This window comes from Dromiciops gliroides, chromosome 6 (assembly GCF_019393635.1).
Source record: "Dromiciops gliroides isolate mDroGli1 chromosome 6, mDroGli1.pri, whole genome shotgun sequence".
Classification (NCBI taxonomy): domain Eukaryota; kingdom Metazoa; phylum Chordata; class Mammalia; order Microbiotheria; family Microbiotheriidae; genus Dromiciops; species Dromiciops gliroides.
The window spans coordinates 13743915-13767376 of NC_057866.1; the positions used below are offsets into that span (position 1 = coordinate 13743915).

The window sequence follows — 23462 nt, forward strand, 5'->3', positions numbered from 1 at the left end:
GTGGCCCCGAGGATCGGGCAGAGCCAGTTCTCCGCTGGAGTCTGATCTCTTAGAGAGTCTGTAGCCTTGGACGAGCCATTTCCTCTGTTGAAAGGCCCCATCACACAGAGCCCAAGTACTTAATTGTTGCTTTCATGGCCTCAGTTTCCTAATCTGTAAAACTGGTTTCTTCCACTGCCAACTGGGATCCCACTTCTGAACCTCATCTGTAAAATGAGGGCTTTGAACTAGATGAGCTCTGGGGTCTCTTCGAGCTCTAAATCTACGGCGAGCCTCCTGCTTCTGTTTTCTCATCTGTAAAATGGGAATCATTCTCTTTATTCTACTTCCCTCTCCAGGTGTTTGTCAGGAAAACATTTAGCAAACCCTAAAGCACCTTTATCTGTCAGCTCTGGGTATTCTCATCCTTGTCATGATGATGCGTCTGGGCCATTCCCCCTTCCTTCTCGCTATCCAGGGGCTCCCCATGTTTTCTGTTAAGGACTGGCTTCTGTACATAGTTCATTCCCTGCCAATTTCTGTGCCCAAGCTGAAAAACAGAATTCCTCAGGGTGAAAAGTGAAGTGGCTCAGGGGCATAGGAATCTTCCCATAAGCTCTAGCTGCCAGTTGGGAGTGGGCCCTTGCCCTCGCATGGCGCCCCATCTTTCCTCTTCCTGAGCTGCTGGTGTGCAGAGGACTTGACACATTTCTCCTTTGCAGTGAGATGCTATTTTCATGGCCGATTCTACCCAGAGGGGGCTGAGTTCAGCGGGGATGGGGACGAATGTACCACCTGTGTCTGCCAGGTAGAGGCGGCTGGCCCAGGGTGCTCTGCTCCCTCGCATCCCTTCTGGGGGGAGGTGGGCGACTAAAGCCAGGTAAGGCAGGGGAACGATGAGATAGCTCTGTCCCATCTCTCACTCGCCCCACAAACTCCTGTCATTTGGTTGTTGTTGGGGGAGGGGGTGTTTCCAACTACGTGTCCAATGCAAAGGAGGAAGAACAGAAGAATGATGGAGAATTCAGAGCCTGGCTCTCAGTCCCCACCTTTAGAATAGGCTTCCGGAGGAACTGTTGGAGCTGCCTCCTGTTGTTGTCCCATCATCCTGTATCTTTCTTTCAGAATGGGGAAGTTCACTGCTCCTTCACACCTTGCCCGGAGCTGAACTGTCCAAGAGAGGAGTGGCAGTTGGGGCCAGGCCAGTGCTGCTTTACCTGCCGAGAGCCCACACCAGTGTCAGGTAAGAATGGCCTAGGGGGCAGCTAGGTGGCGCAGTGGATAAAGCACTGGCCCTGGATTCAGGAGGACCTGAGTTCAAATCTGGCCTCAGACACTTGACACTTACTAGCTGTGTGACCCTGGGCAAGTCACTTAACCCCCATTGCCCCACAAAAAACCAAAACAAAACAAAGAATGGCCTAGAGACCCTTCCTTCCCCCCCCCCAACCCTATCAAAGGCTTTGGGGAACCCTGGGCTGAATCTGAGGATCTCAAGGTTGGCTGGGATCTAAGAGGCCATTTACATGAGAGCCCAGATTCAAACATCTGGACAAGCTAGAACATTGGCCCAAACCTGCGAAGATAAAATTCAGTCGGCATAAATGTAAAGTCCTGTACCAGGGTTCAGACAGTTAACGTCACATGGATAAGATGGAGAAGATGTGGCTGGACAGCCAGTCATCTGAAAAAGACCTGGAATTTTTAGTGCCCTACAGGCTTGAGGTCTTCAGACAAGGGCTAGATGGTCACTTGTAGAGTGAATTTTTGTACAGGTGGTCTCTGAGGGCCCTTCCAGCCCTGAGATAGGAGAATCCTGGGATTTAATTCAGTGCTTTGTCCTGACATATGAATTGATTGTTACAATAGCCTCAGCAAGTAGTCATCTGGGCTCTGTTGGAAGGCCTCCAGTGATGGGGAACTCACTACCTCCATGGAAGGCCCATTCTACTTTTTGGATAGCTCTAATAAGCTAGGTGGTTCAGTGGATAGAGCACTAGTCCTGGAGTCAGGAAGACCCAAGTTCAAATGTGGCCTCAGACCTTTCTTAGCTGTGTGACCCTAGACAAGTCACTTAACCCTGTTTGCCTCAGTTTCTTCATCTATAAAATGAGCTGGAGAAGGAAATGGCAAATCACTCCAGTATTTTTTCCAAGAAAACCCCAAATGGGGTCATGAAGAGTCAGACAACAACAAGAAGATTAGACTAGATGGAGTCTTCCTTCTGACTCCGAGCTTCCACAAAACTACTCGCTAACTCCAGGCATTGCCCAGTCTCTTAGGCACATCCATTATCTCCTATGTACACCCCTTCCCTTCCCTTCTCCTGTATTCATTCTCTCACCCTTGGTGTCCTTTGCTTCTTTCCTCGTGGGCAGGCTGCTCTCTGGATGACAATGGAATTGAATTTCCCATTGGACAGATCTGGTCCCCTGGTGATCCCTGTGAGTTATGCGTTTGCCAGGTGAATGACAGCCTGTTCTACCTCATTCAGCTTTACCTGTTCTCCCCTGCTTGGTCCAGAGATAGAAAGGCTCATGCTCCTGCCCATTACCTGGCCATCTCCAGAGTCCTGTCCTTGTTAACTGAGGCTAAGCTGCTTCTGGCTGCCATCTCATTAGCTTTGGTATAGCTGCCTCGTCCCATTGTTGTACCATAGGTTAGGACCCAGAGCATTCTGCAAAATCAAATCTGGGGAAATAGAGATTGACCAAATGCTTTTGTTCAAAAAAATCAATTCAGCATGAGAGGCCACCTAGGACAGTGGTAGAGAATGGGCCTGGCCCTCGGGAAGATCTGGGTTTCAGTCCTGCCTCTGATACCTTCCGGCTTTATGACCCCGGGCAAGTGACTTGACCTTCCTGAGCCTCAATTTCCTCACCTGTAAAATGAAGAGGTTAGACTAGGTGGTCTCTAGGGTCCCCTTGAGCTGTGATATCCTCAGAAGAGAGACCACCTTCACTGGGCACGCTTTCGGAGCCACTGTTAGTGAGCTCAGTGCCACTTTGCCCAGAGCAGGGGTAAGCACTCTTCAGATCCTCTTCAGCGCTGGGTCGCTCGGGTCGCTGTCCTTTGGTAAAGCTTGCATTCCTCTTCAGGGGATACTCCCCTGTGTAAAAGAGGGGCTTACTGTACTCTGTATGCTTGGGGTGAATGGCTCCTCCCCGGGGAAACCCAAGAACACCAGTGTAGGTGATGAATCAGGCCAGCTTCTGGTTCTGTTGGGGAGCTATCTGCCTGAGGTGGGTGGGTCTGGGATTTTGCTCTGTTATGGGGCAAAGTTTTGTTTTCCTTTTCTGGCTCAGCTTTGATCAGTGATCTCGGGCATCGGAGCTGCCTCTTGCTGGAGCAGTGCTAGCCACAAGGGCTGCTTTCCTCTTTCTGAATGGAGCTTAGGGAGTGGGGAGTGGTGGTGGAGAGAGCTAGCCAGGCTCGGCTCCAAGCAGTGCCTCAGGGGTTTCTGTCAAGTGCCTCCTTCTTTCAGGCAGATGGTTCTGTGAGCTGTGAGAGGACTGACTGCGTGGAGACCTGTCCTCACCCTATTCGGATCCCAGGGCAGTGTTGCCCGGACTGCTCGGCAGGTAAGGGAGAGCTGGCTTCCTCTGCTTCCCGAGGCCCCTCCAGAACTCAACTCATCCTAATAGTGTTAGGTTGGGAGCTAGAAAACCAAGGCTCATGAAGTCAGGATTGCAACAGAACCGGGAGGGACCTTAGAGGCCAACCAGCCAATAAGCATTTATTAAGCACCTGTTGGGGGCTAGGCACTGTGCCAATTGCTGGTCATAGCCCTAGAACTGGAGCCATTTAGTCCTCACTTTACAGATGAGGAAATTGAGCCCCAGACAGTGAAGTGACTGTTCTAAGGTCATACTGTTAGGTAGAAGGATTTGGATTCAGATATTTCATCTTCAAATTCAGTAGTTATACCAGGACACTACGCTGCTATCTCAGCTCTGCCATTGGCTGGTCAACATTGTCAAGGGAACTAGAGGAAGATTCCCAGAGCACTGGGTGGTCCCTCTGTAGAGGATGTAGGACAAGGAGGGCATAGACAAGAATTTGACATGATGGCTTGCTATCTGTATCAATGGAGAGAGTGCTTACCTCATGGAGGTGATCATGGGAGGCAGCCCTTCCTCAGGAAGCCTTTCCCACCACAGTGACCTTCCATCTCATCTGTATTGTATCTTGAATGTGCTATTTGTAATTTCTGTGTTGTCTACTGAGTGTGAGCTCTCTGAGGGCAAGACCTCAGCCCTTTGGCCCAGCCCTTGACACAGTGCCTGGCACATAGTAGGCACTTAATGAATGCTTTCTGATTGATTACAGATCCATTCAAATAGCTTATCAAAGACCAGAGCCTCTTCTCCTCTCTGGCTCCAGTTTCTTCATATATAGAATGAGGGGTTTGGACTATGTGATCCCAAGGTCCCATCCAGCTGCTATGGTACATGATGCTAGTGTTCCATTAAATTCGAACTACAATTATTGAGTACCCGACTTAGTGCCTGGATTTGTGCTCCTCCACTTGGAATTTAGACCTTGAGCTGGACACAGTGGCCTCCCAAGCTCATAACCTGGTTGGGGAATCAGGACTTGCACAAAGTTAGCGAGCCAAGTGAAATGACCAGTTAAATAAAAATTTTCTTCCAGTAGAATGGAAGCTTCCTGTGGCCAGGGAGTGTTTGTTTCATTTGTGTCTTTCAGTCTCTGGTGTCAAGCCCATAGTAGGCAACTGACAAATGTTTGTGAAATTGAACTGAGGTGAATTGACTTGACAAACCAAGGGGGACAAAAGGCCCAGAATGAAATCTAGCCTTGGTGGGGAATTGGATTTTTTTTTTTTTTTTACGGGGCAATGGGGTTAAGTGACTTGCCCAGGGTCACACAGCTAGTAAGTGTTAAGTGTCTGAGGCCGGATTTGAACTCAGGAACTCCTGAATCCAGGGCCGGTGCTTTATCCACTGTGCCACCTAGCCGCCCCGGGAATTGGATTTTGATGGAGTCATCCCGTGGGGCGTGGGGGGCTACGTGGGCCCAGATCGGTAACAATGTATACCTGGGAGGGCCACAGACGGTCACTTTGATCCTGCTTTCTTGTCTCCCTTCCCCCACAGGCTGCACCTACACGGGAAGAATATTCTACAATAACGAAACCTTTCCTTCTGTGCTGGACCCTTGTCTGAGCTGCATCTGTTTGGTAGGACACACATTCAGAACCTCTCCTCTCCCATGGTTAATGGTCATGGACCCGCCTTTAATTCCTGGTCTAAGTCAGCTCTATGGTCACCTGCAGACTGCAGCTACTCCCTCCTTTGTAAAAGGGCAAAGGGGCAGATTTCCCCTCGGGCCACCTGCTGCCTTCTGAAAAAGCTCTAGCTGGCCCTTGGCCTCTTGAACTCAGACCCCAAGGCCTTGCAGAGCTTCTGAGGCTGTTCTTCAGTGACAGAGAGTGCCCCAGTGCTTGTGTCTTCTCAGTAGGTGTGGGACATTACCTTCTCTGGTGTGGGATAGCTCCCCCTTCCCATCTCCACCTTTCACCCCACTTCCCATGGCCTGCATCTCTTAGCAGAATGAGATCTCCATTTTCCTGTGATCACAGCTACCTGCCCAGACTGTCCCAAGAGCACCAAGGCCTTGGGTTCAAATCCTGGCTCTCCTTCTTTATTCCCCAGGTTACCTTGAGCAAGTACTCTTAGCCTCAGCTTCCTGGATTGTAAAGTGGGTGGAGAGAAAGGGTCCCTCAGGGTCCTTTGTAGCTCCCACCCTACAACCCCCCCCTAGAAAGCCCTTGTGTGTTTCTGTGTCCTGTAGTTGGGCTCCGTGGCCTGCTCTCCCGTGGACTGCCTCATTTCCTGTACTTATCCATTCCACCCCGAGGGGGAATGCTGCCCCATCTGCCATGGTGAGTGAGCAGCCCCACCAGTCACCTCTGTGCACATTCATTCATCCATCCATCCATCCATCCATTCATTCATTCATTCATTCATTCATTCATTCATTCATTCATTCATTCATTCATACATCAAGTATTCACTCAACACCTACTGTGTGCTGGATATAGTGTGAGACACAGAGACAAAAGGAAACTGGCCCTGCTCTCAGGGAGTTTACATTCTACTGGAAGAAGTATCATATACACATAGAAGTAAATATGTAATTCTCTCTCTGTATATGTGTATATAATATGTTGTTGTTGTTCAGTCGTGTCCAACTCTTTGTGACCCTATCAACCATACTGTCCATGGGTTTTGTTTTGTTTTGTTTTGTTTTGTTTTGTTTTGTGGGGCAATGAGGGTTAAGTGACTTGCCCAGGGTCATACAGCTAGAAAGTGCCAAGTGTCTGAGGCCAGATTTGATCTCAGGTCCTCCTGAATCCAGGGTCGGTGCTTTATCCACTGCACCACCTAGCTGTCCCTTGATGGGGTTTTCTTGGCAAAGATACTGGGGTGGTTTGCCATTTCTTTCTCCAGTGGATTAAGGGAAACAGAGGTTAAATGACTTGCCCAGGGTCACACAGTATCCAAGGCCAGATTTGAACTCGGGTCTTCCTGACACCTCAGCTGACTCTATTATGTCATTACATCCAAACTGAACACAGTAATTCTAGGGGGACACTAGGAATTGGGGGAGCAACATGAAGGGAAACCTCTTCTAGGAAGTGGTATTTGGGCTGAGCTTTGGAGAAAGTTGGCTATTCTAAGAGGCAGAGGTAAGGGGGAGTGCACCATAGACTCAGGGCACTGCCTAGGCAAAGGCATGGAAGTGGGAGATGACCAGTGGAGCGTGCGTGAGTGGGAAGGACGTGCAATATACTGACAAGGTCGGCTGGAGCCAGATGGTGAAGGGCTGTGGGTGCTCTGTGGCTCTGGGCTGAGCACAGGCTGATCACACTGGCCCTCTTCCTTCTTTCCTTCTGCAGATTGTAACTACGAAGGGAGGAAGGTGGGCAACGGGCAGGTGTTCTTGTTGGAGAATGAGCCCTGTACTCGCTGCATCTGCCAGGTGAATGATGCCCATCAAGGGGAGCAGACCTGTTGGTGACATCCCTGGCCCTTCCCTCCTTTTGTAGACCTTTTTGTGTCTCTCCACCCCCCAAAAGCCGGACCAACAATCTATTGGCCCCCGGCCCTCTCGTTCCTTTCTTGTGGGGACCCGGGATGACAAGAAATGATTGATTTAAAATGGATCATAGATTTCAGAGCTGGAGGGCACCTTAGAGATCAAACCCGTAATTTTACAAATGAGGAAACTGAGGCCCATAGAGAGGTGGGGACTTGCCCAAGGTCAGAAGGTAGTTTCTGGTGGCTGGATTTGGAATAAGGAAGACCCGAGTTCCAGTGCTGCCTCATACCTTTACCAGGGGTGTGGGCAAGTCATTTCCCTGCCCTGGGCTTCAGTGTCCTTATCCGTAAAGCGAGAGGCTCCTGAGGTCCTTTCCAGCTCTGAATCTATGATCCTTGGACGCAAAATTTGAATCCAAGTCCTCTGACTCAAGAACCGACGCAGTTTGCATTGGTCTACCCTGTCCCTCCTGCTCCTGCTCCTGCACTGGGGCCAGGGTGGTCTGGTTTTCTTCCGCTTAGTGGGAATATTTCTTTTTGGAGGCCTGAGGGTCAAAGCCCTGGAGGGCATTCCTGTGGGCAGGGCTACTCACTGGTGCTTTCCTGCCCACTCAGCTTGGGGAAGTGCACTGTGAGAAGGTCACCTGCCAGCCAGCCTGCACTGACCCGGGTCCAGCTTCAAGGGACTGCTGCTCCTCCTGCCAAGGTGAAACCTTCGCCCTTGGCCTCCCTCCTCTTCCCCGGGCCTCCCTCCTCTACCCTGGCCTCCCTCCTCTTCCCCAGGCCTCCCTCTTCTCTTGCCTCTTCTGGGGCCATAGAGTCCAGCCCTCTCATTTTACAGAAACTAAGCCCCAGAGAGGGGAAGAGACTTGTCCAAGGTCATGCCAAGTGGAAATGTTAGTGCCAGGATTTGAAGGGAGGTCCTTTTGATTCCAGTTTCACACTTAGTCAGGCAAGAGCAGTCAATGAGAATTTACTAAGCACTTACTCTGTAGCAGGCCCTGTGCAAAGGACTGAGGATCCAAAGAAACTAACATTTGTATATTGCTTTAAGGGTTTTTTGTTTGTTTGTTTGATTTTTGGTGAGGCAGTTGGGGTTAAGTGACTTGCCCAGGGTCACACAGCTAGTGTCAAGTGTGTGAGGTAGTATTTGAACTCAGGTCCTTCTGAATCCAGGGCCAGTGCTCTCTCCACTGCACCACCTAGTTGCCCCTGCTTTAAGGTTTTATCAATGTTATCTCCCTCTATCCTCATGTGACCCTGGGAGATGGGTACTAGGATTATGCCTATTTTTACAAATAGGGAAACTGAGGCTGACAGAGGTTAGGTGACTTGCCAGTGATCATATAGCTATTAAGAGTCAGAGGTAGGATTAGAACTCGGGTCTTCCCTACTCCAGGTGCTGTGCTTGCTCTACCATGTCACCAGCTGCCTCAGAACACAGGCCTCAGTCTAGAAGAATAGATATCATCAGGCTGGGGCCCAATGAAACAGCAGGAGGTGCTCAGGGCCTGGCAGGCCTGGGGCTGGGGGTGGGGGGTCATGTTTGCACTGACTTTGTTTCCTTCCCCCACCAAAAAACTTCAGGGGTCTTGCTTCCTGTGGAAGGGATGCCTGAGCTCTCCCCACCTAAAGCTGCCAGGAGCTCCGGAGAAGCAGTCATGACCCCCCAAAACTGCAGCATCTGCCCTGGGGTCCCCCAGGCTGGCACTCGGAGTCAGAAACCTCAGCAGCTGCAGGTTCTGTTGAGAAGGAATGTGTCTGTGGAGACTTCGCACGTGGAGCCCACGGGGCGGCAGAGGGCTTTTCTGGCCCCTTGTTCCTCACCAGGAGCCTCGTGCCTCGATCGATTTATACCCGGAGCCTCTCATCTACCTCCTACCTCCCCAGAGGTTCCTCCATCTCTGCCGGTTATGGCAGCGACTTCCCTCCCACCCTCTAGGGTTCTGGGAACCCTCCACGCCCATTCGGCATCTGAGGGGCTTTCATTGCCCATCATCAAAATAACAAGGTCTTCCGGGCCTGTTGAGGGCAGGCAGGACCCTTCAGAACCGCCCACAGTCAGATCAGTGCCTCCTGGGACCTCTCCCAACATCGCTAGACTCTCTTCCTCCCCTACGGTTTCTCCCAGCTCTCCCTGGCAGAAGCCTACAGAGAATCCCTCCCGTGAAGGAGAGCAGAGTGTATAATGGGAACTTGGTTGGAGGGCTGTGCCAGGAAGCCTGTGGGAGGGAATGGGGAGAGAGAAGCAGGGTGGGGAGAAAGGGAGAGGGAGGGAGAGGGAGAGAGAGAATGAGAGAGAGAGAGAGGGAGAGAGAGAATGAGAGAGAGAGAGAACAGGAGAGAGAATGGGAGGGAGAGAGAACAGGAGAGAGAATGGGAGAGAGAATGGGAGAAAGAGAACAGGAAAGAGAGGGGGGAGAGATTTCCCCCATTACACAGAGAATAGGAGAGAGAATGGGGCAGAGAGAGAGAGAGAGAGAGAGAGAGAGAGAGAGAGAGAGAATATGAGAATGAGAGAGACAGGGAGAATGCATTGCTCCAGGGCACACTCAGGACCACTTTTTGAGATGTCCCTGGTGAAAGGAGTGGGAAGAGACCGTCCTCTTCCTGGGTTTCCACCTTATCCCAGTGGTATCAAGTTCATGCTTGACAGGAATGAAAACTGGATGAACTCCAGACCCCTCTTTCCCCCAGGCAAGGAAGGAAGGAAGTGGATCTCAGCCTCCCCCATCTTGTCAGGTCATCTTCCCAGCCTCCTCTCTGATTTCCTGGGGAAGGAATTTGGGAAGAGTTGGAGGAGGTGTTGGGGCCAGACCACATGCGCAGTGGCTTCAGACCCTCCCCTGTGGTCGCCTAACACCCGGAGCCTCATCTTTTTAGCCCGAGGTTTCCCAATGAAAGGTTTTCTCCATTACCTCAAGCTCGCCCCAGCTCATTCTCACCCCTCTCTTTTCCTCATCGCCTTCCCACAGAGACCAGGGAGAGGTTAGATGGGAACCTAAGGCTACATTCTAGGGCATAGGAATAAAAATGGGATCTTTGATTTGCTTGGCTTAAGGAACTCCTGGAGAGAGAATCTCCCTCTACCAATGCAGGTTGGCGCCTTTTCTCCAGTTTATATTCTGGACAGAATTGGCGCAAGCATTGAGAAGTAAAAGAAATTGTCCAGGGTTGTGCTATTCTGGAAGAAGAAAAACCACATCTTCACCTCCACATTCCAGTCTGGGAGAAAGCCCTTTTCCTTAATCTAAGGGATGCCCCCCTCCCCCCAAGCCCAGCAGCCAAACCCTTGTGTACCGGGACACGTGGGGCACGGGTAGAGGACCTGAAATTCCTTGATAGGAGAGAGTGTTTCATTCCTTGCATTTGTATTCTCAGAGTCTAGCCAGCGTGCCTGACTCACAGTAGGTGCTTAATAAATAATTGTGGATTGATGTATCTTTTTGGGGGGTGTGGCGATGAGGGTTAAGTGACTTGCCCAGGGTCATACAGCTTGTAAGTGTCAAGTGTCTGAATATGGATTTGAACTCAGGTCCTCCTGAATCCAGGGCCAGTGCTTTATCCACTGTGCCACCTAGCTGCCCCCTGTTACTATGTCTTTTTTTTTTTTTTTTTTAGTGAGGCAATTGAGGTTAAGCGACTTGCCCAGGGTCGCACAGCTAGTAAGTGTTAAGTGTCTGAGGCCGGATTTGAACTCAGGTACTCCTGACTCCAGGGCTGGTGCTCTATCCACTGTGCCACCTAGCTGCCCCACTATGTCTTGATTAGAAGTTACTTGGATTTAGTCCAGTCCAATCGAAGCAGCATTGAGCACCTTCCCTGTGCCAGCTGCCAAGATACAAAGACCGAAGTGAAATGGTTCTTGCCCTCAGGAAGCTTACATTCTTTAGAAGGCAAACCACATACACGCATAAATATAAATAGCTATGCTGCTGGAGAAGTGGTGGATTTCCTCTCACTAGAGGTTTTCTTTTTCTTTTCTTTTCTTTTCTTTTTTTTTTTTTGTGAGGCAATTGGGGTTAAGTGACTTGCCCAGGGTCACACAGCTAGTAAGTGTCTAGTGTCTGAGGCTGGATTTGAACTCAGGTCCTCCTGAATCCAGGGCCAGTGCTCTATCCACTAGGCTACCTAGCTGCCCCCATAAGTATAAATAGAACGCAACTGCAAAGTCATTTGGTGGGTGGGAGAGTCGCCAACCACTGGCAGGATCAGTGAAGGTCTTTAGCTGAGTTTTGAAGGAATGAGGGATTCCAGGAAATGGAAAAAGAACATTCTAAGCTTGGGGGTCAAGAAGTGTGTGAAGACCCCGAGCGGAGGACCTGCCTTTCAATGGATGGCTTTATGTTTCCAGGTGTTGAACATTTTAGGAGATTCGCTATTAAGGGATGAGAAATGGCAAAGTTGGGAAGGAATGACTTGGGAGGCATAAGAGGGTGTGGCTGTTAGCCAGGGACCCAGAACATTTTTACTCCCAAAGGCTTTGAAGTGTCTTTGATAGTCTGGGACAGACTCTTACATGCCATCCCCTTCCACAAAATGGTGGCAAACCCATCTCTTCCTCTTAAGCAGTTCGAGCTGACTTTGGGCATATTGTGGTGTTCCAGGTAGGGGCACAGAACTTAGGTCTTTACCCTTCTTTTGGCCTTGGGTGGTGGGGACCGTCTCTGGTCTGCCTAGGCTTGGCAAGAATTCAGACAAGAAAAGCCTGTCAGGAGAGAGTCTAATTTCAGTAGTGTCTCGCTCAGACCTCATCTGAAATACTGGGCTTTGCCCCAGTGAGGGAAGCATGGTGACAAGCAGAGAGAGCCTTGAGAAGGGCAGTGAGGCTGGGAGCTCATATCATAAGACTTGGTTACCAGAGGTGGGGATGTGGACGTCAAAGAAAAGTGGACTTAAGACAGCTAGGTGGAGCAGTGGATAAAGCAGGATTCAGGAGGACCTGAGTTCAAATCCAGCCTCAGACACTTGACACTTACTAGCTGTGTGACCCTGGGCAAGTCACTTAACCCTCATTGCCCTACCCAAAAAAAAAAAAAAAAGAAGAAGAAGAAGAGTGGACTCAATGGAGTCAAGTATCTGGACTCGCTGTCACAGGGAAGAGAAATTAGGTTTGTGCTGCACAGCTCCAGAGGGTGAATGGGTATATGCCAAGGAGGTAAAAGTGGACTAGATGTAAGGAAGAACTTCTTGCTGATCATAGATGTTCAGTTGTGTCTGACTCCATTACCCCATTTGGGTTTTCTTGACAGAGATACTGGAGTGGTTTGTCATTGCCTTCTCCAGCTCATTTTACAAATGAGCAAACTGTGGCAAACAGGGTAAAGTGACTTGCCCAGGGCCACCCAGCTAGTAAGTGTCTGAGGCTGGATTTGAGTTTAGGAAGATGAGTCTTCCTGACTCTAGGCCCCTTAGCTATCCTAATCCAACCAATCACAGCTGTCTAACAGGGGGATGAGCTGCCTTGGGAGACAGTGAAATCCCCCTATCTGGAGGCTCTCAGGCAGAGGCTGAAAACTCACTCAATATGACAGAGAAGATTATTATTTTTTTTCCATCTGAGTTAAACTAGATGGTCTCTGATTCCCGAGGTTGTAGACCAGAATTTCCCAGGTACATTTAGCAAACTATTTTCTTTCTTTCTTTCTTTCTTTCTTTCTTTCTTTCTTTCTTTCTTTCTTTCTTTCTTTCTTTCTTTCTTTCTTTCTTTCTTTCTTTCTTTCTTTCTTCCTTCCTTCCTTCCTTCCTTCCTTCCTTCCTTCCTTCCTTCCTTCCTTCCTTCCTTCCTTCCTTCCTTCCTTCCTTCCTTCCTTCCTTCCTTCCTTCCTTCCTTTCTTTCTTTCTTTCTTTCTTTCTTTCTTTCTTTCTTCCTTCCTTTCTTTCTTTCTTCCTTTCTTTCTTCCTTTCTTTTTTTGTGGGGCAGTGAGGGTTAAGTGACTTGCTCAGAGTCACACAGCTAATGTGTCAAGTGTCTGAGACCGAATTTGAACTCAGGTCCTCCTGAATCCAGGGCCAGTGCCCTATCCACTGCACCACCTAGCTGCCCCCTAGCTAACTATTAATAGTACTTATATAGCACTTGAAGATTTGCAAAATGCCCTTCATCTATTCTTTCATTTGATCCAACAACTCTGTGAGGTAGGTACTACATGTATACCCATTTTGTAGATGAGAAAACTGAGGCTGAGAAAGGTCACACAGCTACTATGTATCTGAATCAGGATTTGAACTCTGGGCTTCCTGACTCCACTCCTAGAGCTCTGTTGGCTATACCCCATCATTCCATTTGGCCATGAGACATTTTGGGGTGAGATATGGATTGAGATGGGAAGATGGAACGCTCCTGGGATAAAGAAAGGGTAGGGACATTGTGGAGCAATGCAGAGCTGACTAAGCCCATTTTGATATTTCCCTCCTTCCTTATCTGGGAGTCCCCTCTATCAGCGGCATCACAAGATGCATTACCAGATTTTCATAGTTGACTCTGCAGGTGGGAAAAGGGCTATAGAATCATTGAGCCTGGAAGGATCTCAGATACCCTCTGGCCCAAATCTCCCATCGCTTACCCAGGGAAAGACTGAGGCCCAAAGAGATTTAGTGACCAGGCCAAGGTCCCACAGAGAGCGAGTAGCAGGACTGGGCTGCAAACTCCACACCCAGGATTCTTTCCATTTCACTGCCTGAGCCGTTGTCTCCCATTTCTCAGGCCCTTCATGTTTTGAGTCAGTAACGTGGTATAGACATAGGGCCAAAAAAGAAGCAGCTCCACAGACTGGTTTTGTCTTTGTTTTATTAACGTTCAGGCTTCCACATGTAGGCTGGCATCCCAGCAGAAAGTCATTTGAGAGAACTGTAAATGGTGGGAGTTGGAAGGGCTCTGGGCATGCTCTTTCCTGGCAGGTCACCCCAGAGCTCTGAGGATGCCACTCTCATTTGGCCGGGGTGGCCAGGCCAACCCGGTCATTTTCTCTGTCGAAGATGGTGAAGTACTGGCGCATAAAGACATCCCCAAGGATCCACAGGTTCAAGTCTGTGACTGAGAAGCCACTGGTGCAGCTGCTGCTCTTCTGGGGAAGAAGGGAACAGAGAGGATGCTGGGGCTATAGCTGGAATGCCTGGTGGCTGGTGACAGAAGGGCCACCCAGCTTTCCATGGGGCAGGGAGGCACTGGCCAAGAGTGTCCAGGGGACTCAAAAAATTTTTTTTAATTAAAAAAAATTTTTTTTTTGGTGAGGCAATTGGGGTTAAGTGACTTGCCCAGGGTCACACAGCTAGTAAGTGTCAAGTGTCCGAGGCTGTATTTGAACTCAGGTACTCCTGAATCCAAGGCCAGTGCTTTATCCACTGTGCCACCTGGCTGCCCCAGGGGACTTTTTAACCAAGGAACAGCCGGTTGTCAGTGCTTCTCATCCCTCTCTATGCTGGAACCAACACGAGGCTGCCCAATGACTGAGAGAACTTAGAGGTTCTTTGGTCTAGAGGTGGAAGGGATATTCAAGGCCATTGAGTCCAACCCCATTACTGTACAGATGAGGAAAGTGGGGCTCAAAGAAGTTAGAGAACTTGTCCAGGGTCACACAGCTAGTAAATATCCAAGGCACATTTGGAACCTGGGTTTTCTTACTGCTGTGTTCGCCTGGGGGAGGGGGACAAAATGTACAAAGGCAAGTAAATGCAGAGTCATCGAGGGGGTGGAACGGGAGTCACCCATGATAATGTTGGCAGCCCATTGGTGGTCCCAGGGTCAATTTCCTTGGGCTTCCTTACCTGCTTGATGTAGCCCTTAGTGGGCACTGGGAACTCTTCTCCATTGATGTTGAAGGTGATTGGTGGCAGATCACTGATAGAAGAACAGTTGACTTCCATCTGAGAGGGAAGGAGACCAAAGGAGACATGGAAAGATTACATACATTTCCCTTTTCTGCTCAGGGTCAGTCTAGAATGGGGGGCTCAAGACTTGGTCTACAGAGGATCATCGCCTTTACCTCGCCGTTGGCATTCTGTATGGCTCCTATGGCAGCCTGGATGCTGTCGATTTCATTATAAGGGCCAATTATCAGTGAGGTGCCAGAGTCCACGATAGCCTGGCAGCCCCCATCACAAGCGACGACGGTTCCATTCATGGTGATGCTGCGAGAAACACATGCACACACACAGAAGTCAGGATGGCTAAAAGGCTTCAGGAACTTACTCCTGATCCCTACACAGTGACCTCAAGCATAGGGTTTGGACACTGCCTGTTGTGATTTCAAGACCCCAGGAATCACCCCTTAATAATCTTCTCTCTGAGGCAACTAGGTGGTGCAGTGGATAGAGCACCGGTCCTGGATTCAGGAGGACCTGAATTCAAATCTGGCCTCAGACACTTGACACTTACTAGCTGTGTGACCCTGGGCAAGTCACTTAACCCTCATCGTCCTGCAAACAAAAAACAAATAAACAAACAAAAAAATGAGCCTGAAGCCCGGGAAGCAAAGGGACTAGTCTAGGATCACACGATGGACTGTGTGTCGGAGGTGGGAATTCGAACCACCTGCAGATCATGTATTTGTCATAACTGTCCAAGAGGGCAGAGATGGTGAGTCCCTCCTGAAAATTCTGCACATCGTCCAGCTCCTAACACAATGTTCTGCACACAACACAGGACCAGAGCCCCAGACTGGAGGGGACCTCAGAGGTCACTTAGTCCAACCCCATCATTTTACAGAGAAGGAAACTGAGGCCCAAGAAAGTTAAATGACTCGCCTAAATGGAATTCACAAATACGAATACAAATAGTGGGCTCCACCTAGAACCCAGTTCTGCACTGTGTTTCTATGCATCTCTCTTCCCCTCACGGAGTCTCCTCATTTCCTCGGGTGGATGATAGGCTAGGTTAGACAACAATCATCGTCTCTTCCACTCCCAATGCTCTCATAATCCTCTAGGAACTCGATTTCTAGGCCAAGGTCGGAGCATGCAGAAATGAGGCCAGGGATTACCTTGTCATTGTGATCTGCCAGTAACCCTTGGAAGACAGAGGGATCCAGCTGATACTTCCTGAGTAATAAGAGGAATCAATTCCCCCAAACATCAAAACGCTGCCATTCTTCTCATTGCTGCAGGAAAGAGGGAAGACAACGTGAATTCATGTAAGAAGCTTTTGGCAGTCCTATGATATGTATCCCTAAAGCACAGTCTGACTGTCCATTCCCCTGCCCAAGGTACCTCTGTGGCTCACTATTGCCTCTAACATAAAATATAGACTTCTCAGTTTGGCATTGAAAGCCCTAGATGGCACTGGATTTCCTTCTTGCTTTGCCTCTAGTCATCTAAACTGGCAGTCCCAGTTCTCCTTAACTCTTCCCTATCTCTCAAGTCATTTCATTTCCCTGGGTCTCAGTTTCCCCTGCTAGAAAATGAGGGGATGGAACAGCCAGCCTTAATGGTCCCTGAGGACCCTCCCAGCCCTAGCTCTATGGTCCCTGTGAATTCCTGAAGATGTATGGGTAATGAGACCAAAGGCTATGACCAACATTAGTGATAAAAGAGAGAACAAAAAAGCCCATTTGGAGAATGTTCTATTTGAGGATTTGAAGCAAGGAGGGAGGCCCAAAGATCAGAGGATCTAGTGGTTCTCAAAGTGTGGTCTGAGCACCCGAAGCAGGGTGTGAAAGGTCAAAATTGTTTTCATAATAATGCTAAGACATTTCAGTTTCTAATATAGTAACTATCACTAGATGTAAACTGTATAAACAAAAGAACTTTCTCGGGTCTTCAAAATTTAAGAATATAAAAGGTTCTTGAGACCCCAAAATTTAAGGACTGCTATTCTAATCCAGTGCTCTGGACCTGGATTCAGGAAGACTTGAGTTTGAATCCTACCCCAGACATGAGCTGTGTGTTCCTAGGCCAGTCACTTAACCTCTGCCTCAGTTTCCTCATGTAAAATGGGAATAATAATAGCACCTTCCTCCCAGGATTGTTCTGATGGTCAAATGAGATTATGTAATTGTAACATGTTTGGCACAGTGTCTAGCACATAGTATGTGCTACATGAATGTTAGCTATTATTATTATTAATAATTAGGGAATGCTTTCTTTCTATCTTTGCAGTGAATGGAGATATAAGGCATCTTCAAGTGCTTTATGAATGCTATCATCATCATTCATGTAAAGACTCCCCTGTGCTTAGATTGAGCTGTCTTTCCACGAGCAGTCTTGGGAGTCAGAAGCATTGTTCTCGTTGTTGTTATTCAGTCATTTTTCAGTCTTGTTTGACTCTTTGTAATCCCATTTGGGTTCTTGGCAAAGATACTGGAATGGTTTGCCATTTCCTTCCTCTAGCTTGTTTGACAGATGAGGAAACTGAGGCAAACAGGGTTAAGTGACTTAACCAGGGTCATGCAGCTAGTTAGTATCTGAGACTGGATTTGATCTCAGGTCTTCCTGACTCCAGCACCACCCAGCTGCCCTAAGCCTTGCTCTTGGGCCACTCAATTTTCAAGACTCTTCCTCTATCAGCTCCATCCTAGACTAGCCCTATCTAGGGGATCAAGAGTGTCAGAGATCTTTCAATGGGAAGGGTTTTCCCACCCAGACTTACGAGCTCAGATAGAAAGCGAAGACATTCTTGGAAATCAAACGCTGGTTCCACAGGTTGTCAAACACGGGAGTGGCTCCAGCCTCAGAAATTTCTGGGTACGCCATCCCTAGGATCCCATCGAAGGTGGTGAAAGCCAGGAAGGTGTTAGACTCAGTCTGGCTCAACCCAAAGATCTGGTTGGTGTCTTCAATATCCCCTATCTTAGGAGAGAGAGAAGATAGGATTTCCTGGGGTCTGATTGTCTAGAGTATCTTTGTTTTTTCTTATTGGCATAAACAGATGTCCCAGAAGTATTCATGTAAGCTTAAATTTAAAAAAATTTTTTTTTTAATTTTAGCAGGGCAATGGGGGTTAAGTGACCTGCCCAGGGTCACACAGCTAGTAAGTGTCTGAGGCCGGATCTGAACTCAGGTACTCCTGATTCCAGGGCCAGTGCCCTATCCACTGTGCCACCTAGCTGCCCCAAGCTTAAATTTTTACTAAGACTTTTGGGATATCTGTGTATATCTATCATATACATACATACATACACACACATATGTACATATATATAGTACTTAATCAGCAAACAAAACATTTCAAAATATGAAATAGAGGATAGCATATGAAATTATAAACTGTTAACAGTTTTTTAAAAAGTATATTAAACTTGACAAGATAGTAACAAAATTTCCCTGTTTGTCTCTTTCTCAAAAGATATCTTTCCTCCAAAGATAAAGCAGGATGGAGGAGAAACATATCCTGCAGGTTATTGTTCTGACCATTAACAAGTCTGCCAGTCATCACTGGGCTGGGGGGCTGGGGGGGTGGCATAGAATGTAACTAAGGGAAGCTTAGAAGACTCTCAGGGATATACTTAGCATCGGAGAGAAAGATGGAGCCGTCTCTAGACAGAGCAAATTGGAGGAACAGTCCGAAGGACCAAGTTTCTTATTATTTCCAGGACTTTGTGATTGGTATTACTCAGTGGTGCAGGGAATCATGGGTGAGAGAAAGAGGCACCAAATAATGGGGTGATTAAAAACAATTACCTGAGGTTCTCATCTAATCTGTGGGGCAGTGAAAAGACTGCTTTGGAATTTGAGGTCCTGAGTTAAAAGCCTTCCTCTGTTACTGACTAGTTGTGTGATCTTGGGTAGGTCACTTTCCTTCCCTGGACCTCATTTTTCTTGTCTGTCAGATGAGAGGGTTGAATTTGATGACCTTGGAGGTCCACTCCAGAGCCGAATCTCTGACCCCATGACTACTCCACTCCATCACCAAGGCACTATGGAGAGGACTGGGGCATGCTGCCTGGTAACAAAGTCCTCCTCTCTCCCATCCACTCCTTTGCACTCAACTCCCTGAAACCATATGAGGCATCTCCTTTCCTCATTTTTCCTTTCAAGACTGCTCATAATGCTCATTGTTACCGGAAATCATAAAGCTTTAGAACTTGAAAAACTCTTATTCAATTCATTCTCATTGAATGAAATTATTTCACTCATTTCCCTTCCTTCCTTCCTTCCTTCCTTCCTTCCTTCCTTCCTTCCTTCCTTCCTTCCTTCCTTCCTTCCTTCCTTCCTTCCTTCCTTCCTTCCTTCCTTCCTTCCTTCCTTCCTTCCTTCCTTCCTTCCTTCCTTCTTTCCTCCCTCCCTCCCTCCCTCCCTCCCTCTCTTCCTTCCTTCCTTTTTTCCTTTCTGGCAATATAGTTTAAGTGACTTTCCCAGGGTCACACAGCTAGTAAGTGTCTGAAGCTGGATTTGATATTAGACCTTTAAGATTCTAGGGCCAGTACTCTATACCATGCCCTCCAGTATTCTATACTGTGCCACCTAGCTGCCCTAGAGATGATCTCACTCAATGCTTTCACTGTACAAAGGACACTGAGGCTCAGAAGTTAAGGCAACTACCCAAGGTTACACAGAGTCAAGAAGCACCAGAACTAGAGTTTGAGCCCCAAGTACTTTGATTTTAAATTCATTATATTCTACTGCTTTCCTTCCTCATAGGCTTGTGGATTTGGAATCGGAATAGACTTTAGAAATCATTCATTTTACAGAGGAGAAAACTGAGTCCTGGCAAGTGGAAATGATTCAGTAATAATTAGATACTTCCTCTCTATCATGCTGCCCCCTCCCTACATTTAAAACAAAACAAAACAAAACAAAAAACCCCTTCAGCATTGCTGCAGCATAGCTTTAGACCTCATAGGTCCCCATTTTACAGGTGAGGACACTGAGGCCCAGAGAGATCAAGTGACTTTCTCATGGACACACAGCAGTGGGATTTGAGCCCAGGTTTTCCTGAGTCCAAATCAAGCACTCCATATCCTTCTAGGCATGACCCTGGGTGGGTTATTTACTCCCAGGTTCCTAAAGGCAGGTAGGTGGTATAGTTGATAGAGTGTTGACCCTGCGACCAGGAAGATCTCCATTCAAATCCTGCTTCTGACTCTTAGAAGCTGTGTGACCCTGGGAAAGTCACTTTTACCTGTCAGCCTCAGCTTTTTTCATCTGTAAAGTGAAGAGGATAGTAACAGCACCTACCTCAGAGAGTTATTGGGATGATCAGATGAGATAACATATAGAACCTTAAAGTGTTATATAAATGATAGTTGTTATTATTATTAGTTACTATTTGAAACAGAGAAGCTGTGGGTAGTGAGCTTTGGCCTGTGGTTACCTTCACGGTGTCATATGCGAGGACACCTGTCATGCTGCCGGTGCCATAGGCGATGGAGAATGTCTGTTGGGTGGCCTTGAAGCTGGAGGACTGCTGAGGGTCAAAGCGGGGGTGGTAGTCTAGAAGAGTCAATGGTTTATATTGTGGGCATCAGAGAACTCCCCGAAAGGTACAGGGGCCATGGGCCAGTGGACCCTTCTTTTTTTTTTTTTTTTTGGTGGGGCAATGGGGGTTAAGTGACTTACCCAGGGTCACACAGCTAGTAAGTGTCAAGTGTCTGAGGCCAGACCCGAACCCAGGTCCTCCTGAATCCAGGGCCAGTGCTTTATCCACTGCACCACCTAGCTGCCCCCAGTGGACCCTTCTACAGTGATAGTAGCCTCCGTTTCTAGACAACACTTGGGTTTAGGAAGCGTTTCCTGACGCGATGCCTAGATTGGCCTTTTGGCAACTTTCTGCCCTGTTGTACCTGTCCTGCCCTCTGGGGCCAGGTAGAAGACTCATCCCTCCCCAAGCTTGTTACCAATCCTTGGAGTCAGGATGTTCCCTCCTGATTCCTACACAGGGCCAAGGACACCATGACTGGTGCTTGGGAGGTATTGACTGAGCTATCACTGATTGGAGAAACAGTTTCAGAATCCTAGGTCTAGTAGCAAGGGGCCTCTCATCCACTGCCTTCATTTAACAAATGAGAAAGGCGTGGTCTAGGAAGGCTAGTCGACTTGCCAAAGGAAGTAAGTAGCTGAGACAGGATTTGAATGTTCATATTCCCGGCCCCAAGTCGAGCGCTCTGTCCATTACTATGCAGTTATGTTCCTTGCTTGTCTCTGATCTCCCCCAGATATCTAGTTCCTTTCTGAGCTCCGTTCCCATCCTGGAATTAGGCTCAGTAATCTGGCCTTGCTTGAAGCACCTGAGTTTTTAGGGTAGCCTGGTATGAAGGTGACTCTATCAGGGTCCTAAAGATATTAATTTGGAGTTGTGAGCCAATGGGCAGTTGGCACAGATGGGCAACTTACGGCAGGCAGGACTGTAGCACAGGACGGAGGGTACCCAGAAGTTGGCAGAGCCGGTATCAAAGACGACTTTGAACTCCTGAGGGGGTGTCCCGATGCCAATGGTGCCATGGTACTCAATCTGCCAGATGAAGAGTTCAATTCACAAAACAGAAAACTACTACTGCTATGCCCTTAGTCTCACCCCACATCTCTGTAGCCCTGAAGGTGGGTGACATTAATAAGATTCTGAACATGTAAGAAACCACATCAGGAAATGGAAGTCAGCCTTGATCTGAAATCAGGAGAATCAGGAGAGACAGTTACCGGTTGTGGGACCAGGAGCCGGTAATTGGACGCTATGACCCGGAAGACTTGGGCCATTCGGCTCCAAAGCTCTTGCCCTGGGATCCCTCCTGGTCTGAATGGAGAGTGCCCTATGTGGTCTCTTGGCAAAGAGACCTCTACCGAGGTTCTTCTGGGCATTGTGCTTCTTTTTCTAGGTCTAAAAGGTCAGGGCCGCTGGCCCTGGTTCTGTGAATTGTCCATCATCACTCCCCGGAAGACTTGGTTAGGACAGAGCCCCAGATCATTGCCCTGGATACCCACTTACATCCAGGTAGTTCACCAGCGACTCCTGGAGGGTCGCGTTCATGCTCTTTTGAGGAAAATACTTGGCTGTCAGGTTCATGGGAGATTTCTCCAGAAAATCCTTCAGCAGGCCCCTCTCTCTCAGGTTATCCCTCCAGGACTTCATTTTCTTCAGGGGGATCCTGATGATGAGGAATGCTAAGATTACCAGAAAGCAGGAGGAAAAGTCTGGCCAGAGGAAAGGTAAGCATGAAGAGGTAGGAGTCCAGAGAAGAGAGAAATCAGTGAATAGATGGAAGAGAGGCGGTTTGGGGTTTTTTGTTTGTTTGTTTGTTTGCTTCTATTCTCTGACACATACTTGGCTGTGTGAAGCCCAGCAAATCACTTAACTTGTTTTGCTCAAGACAATTCTCTAAGATTCCAAATTGCAGAGAAGGTAGTGATCCCTATTAGAAGAGGGAATTCCCTCACCTGGGAGTTCCCTAGACCAATGAAATAATAGATCCAATCCTTATCCCCATCCCTATCTATCTGTTGCATTATTCTTTTTCCCCCATAAAAGTATTTTATTATTTTCCAGTTACATGTAGAGATAGTTTGCAACATTTGTTTTCATAAGATTTCTAGTTTCAATTTTTTTTCTCCCTCCCTCCCCTCCCTCCCCTCCCCAAGACAGCAAGCAATCCAATATAGGTTATATATGTACATGCATTATTCTTTTAACTGATTTCTTCATTAACTCTTCCCTCCTAAATGGCCTCAGTTTTTTCCTTGATCTCTTTCAATCCCTAACTCCTCCTTGGTTGTCTCTGCTCTCCATCATTTGAAGTTCCTTCTCTAGTTGTAGGTGTCCACTAGATGGACGAGTCTGGCTGAGTCATTGACAGCCTTGTTCGCTCCGGAGGCCTCTTGGAGTTTCTAACTAACTCAGTGACAAGGAAATGGTGAGTTGAAGCCCACCTGTAGTAGCTTGTTCTGTTTCCCTTCCACATACTCAGATTAGTAACTAGTGAGAGGAGAAGGAAAAGCAATGATAACAAAGGAAGTAGAGAATTGAAAGGACTAAGAAATACACCCTTAGGAAACCTTCTTGCCCCTGCTCGAGTTGCTATGGCTCCCCAGCACCCAACTTTTCCCCTACTCACTTGAAGATGCATTCTGAAAGAGCCACAAGACTGAGGAGCAGGAGCCACTTCATGTTTCTCCTGGTTCCCAGACCCGCTAGGGAAGGGAAAGATCAATTTCAAATCTAGGAGGGACAGGTGGGATTTGGTCCTTATATATACCTTGAGTCCTCTGTAATTAGCCTAAAAATTCCCTTGGTCAGCAGCAATTGGGCTCCTGATAAGATCTTTCCTTATACCCTTGTACATATTTCGAAGAATGTCCCAGTGGTAGAAAAGTCTACTGTCACCCCTTCCTGAAGGCCCTGGGCCAGAAATGTAGTCAGAGAGGAATGTGCACAATGTGATTCTGTGTCTCTAGCCATTGGCATTAGGATCTCAGTACAAGATGGGGTAAAGGCAACTTTGAAAGCAGCAATGGGTAGGATCCCCAAAGAGCAAAACTGAAAGAAACATCCCC

The 23462-nt window shown here is 48.0% G+C and overlaps 2 protein-coding genes across 2 annotated transcripts in view; one reads left to right on the forward strand and one right to left on the reverse strand.

Annotated features, from left to right (window-relative positions):
* VWCE (von Willebrand factor C and EGF domains) overlaps positions 1-9344 on the forward strand; it is a 31851-nt gene extending 22507 nt beyond the window's left edge. Inside the window, exons 12-20 of the mRNA XM_043969694.1 lie at positions 702-787; positions 1105-1222; positions 2358-2443; positions 3464-3560; positions 5097-5179; positions 5794-5884; positions 6902-6984; positions 7659-7749; positions 8631-9344. Coding sequence (XP_043825629.1) covers positions 702-787; positions 1105-1222; positions 2358-2443; positions 3464-3560; positions 5097-5179; positions 5794-5884; positions 6902-6984; positions 7659-7749; positions 8631-9232 — 1337 coding nt within the window. The 3' untranslated portion in view covers positions 9233-9344. The remainder of the gene's footprint in view (positions 1-701; positions 788-1104; positions 1223-2357; positions 2444-3463; positions 3561-5096; positions 5180-5793; positions 5885-6901; positions 6985-7658; positions 7750-8630) is intronic.
* A 4628-nt stretch (positions 9345-13972) lies between these two features.
* Positions 13973-23076, reverse strand: LOC122731803 (pepsin A-like). Its single transcript, XM_043972074.1, has 9 exons — positions 23024-23076; positions 21901-22060; positions 21312-21429; positions 20293-20411; positions 17629-17828; positions 16025-16141; positions 15029-15173; positions 14811-14909; positions 13973-14110 (listed from the first exon to the last, which is right to left on the reverse strand). The coding sequence occupies exons 1-9, from the start codon at positions 23074-23076 to the stop codon at positions 13973-13975; spliced, it is 1149 nt and encodes a 382-aa protein (XP_043828009.1).
* Between the last annotated feature and the right edge of the window lie 386 nt (positions 23077-23462).

What these genes read in the sequence shown, in the direction of transcription:
- LOC122731803 (XM_043972074.1), bottom strand. Translation starts at nt 23,076, where the DNA reads ATGAAGTGGCTCCTGCTCCTCAGTCTTGTGGCTCTTTCAGAATGCATC. An exon ending in TCGCATATGACACCGTGAAG is followed by an intron (nt 17,829 to 20,292) that starts GTAACCACAGGC and finishes CTCTCTCCTAAG; the next exon opens with ATAGGGGATATTGAAGACAC. An exon ending in TGGCAGATCACAATGACAAG is followed by an intron (nt 15,174 to 16,024) that starts GTAATCCCTGGC and finishes TGTTTCTCGCAG; the next exon opens with CATCACCATGAATGGAACCG.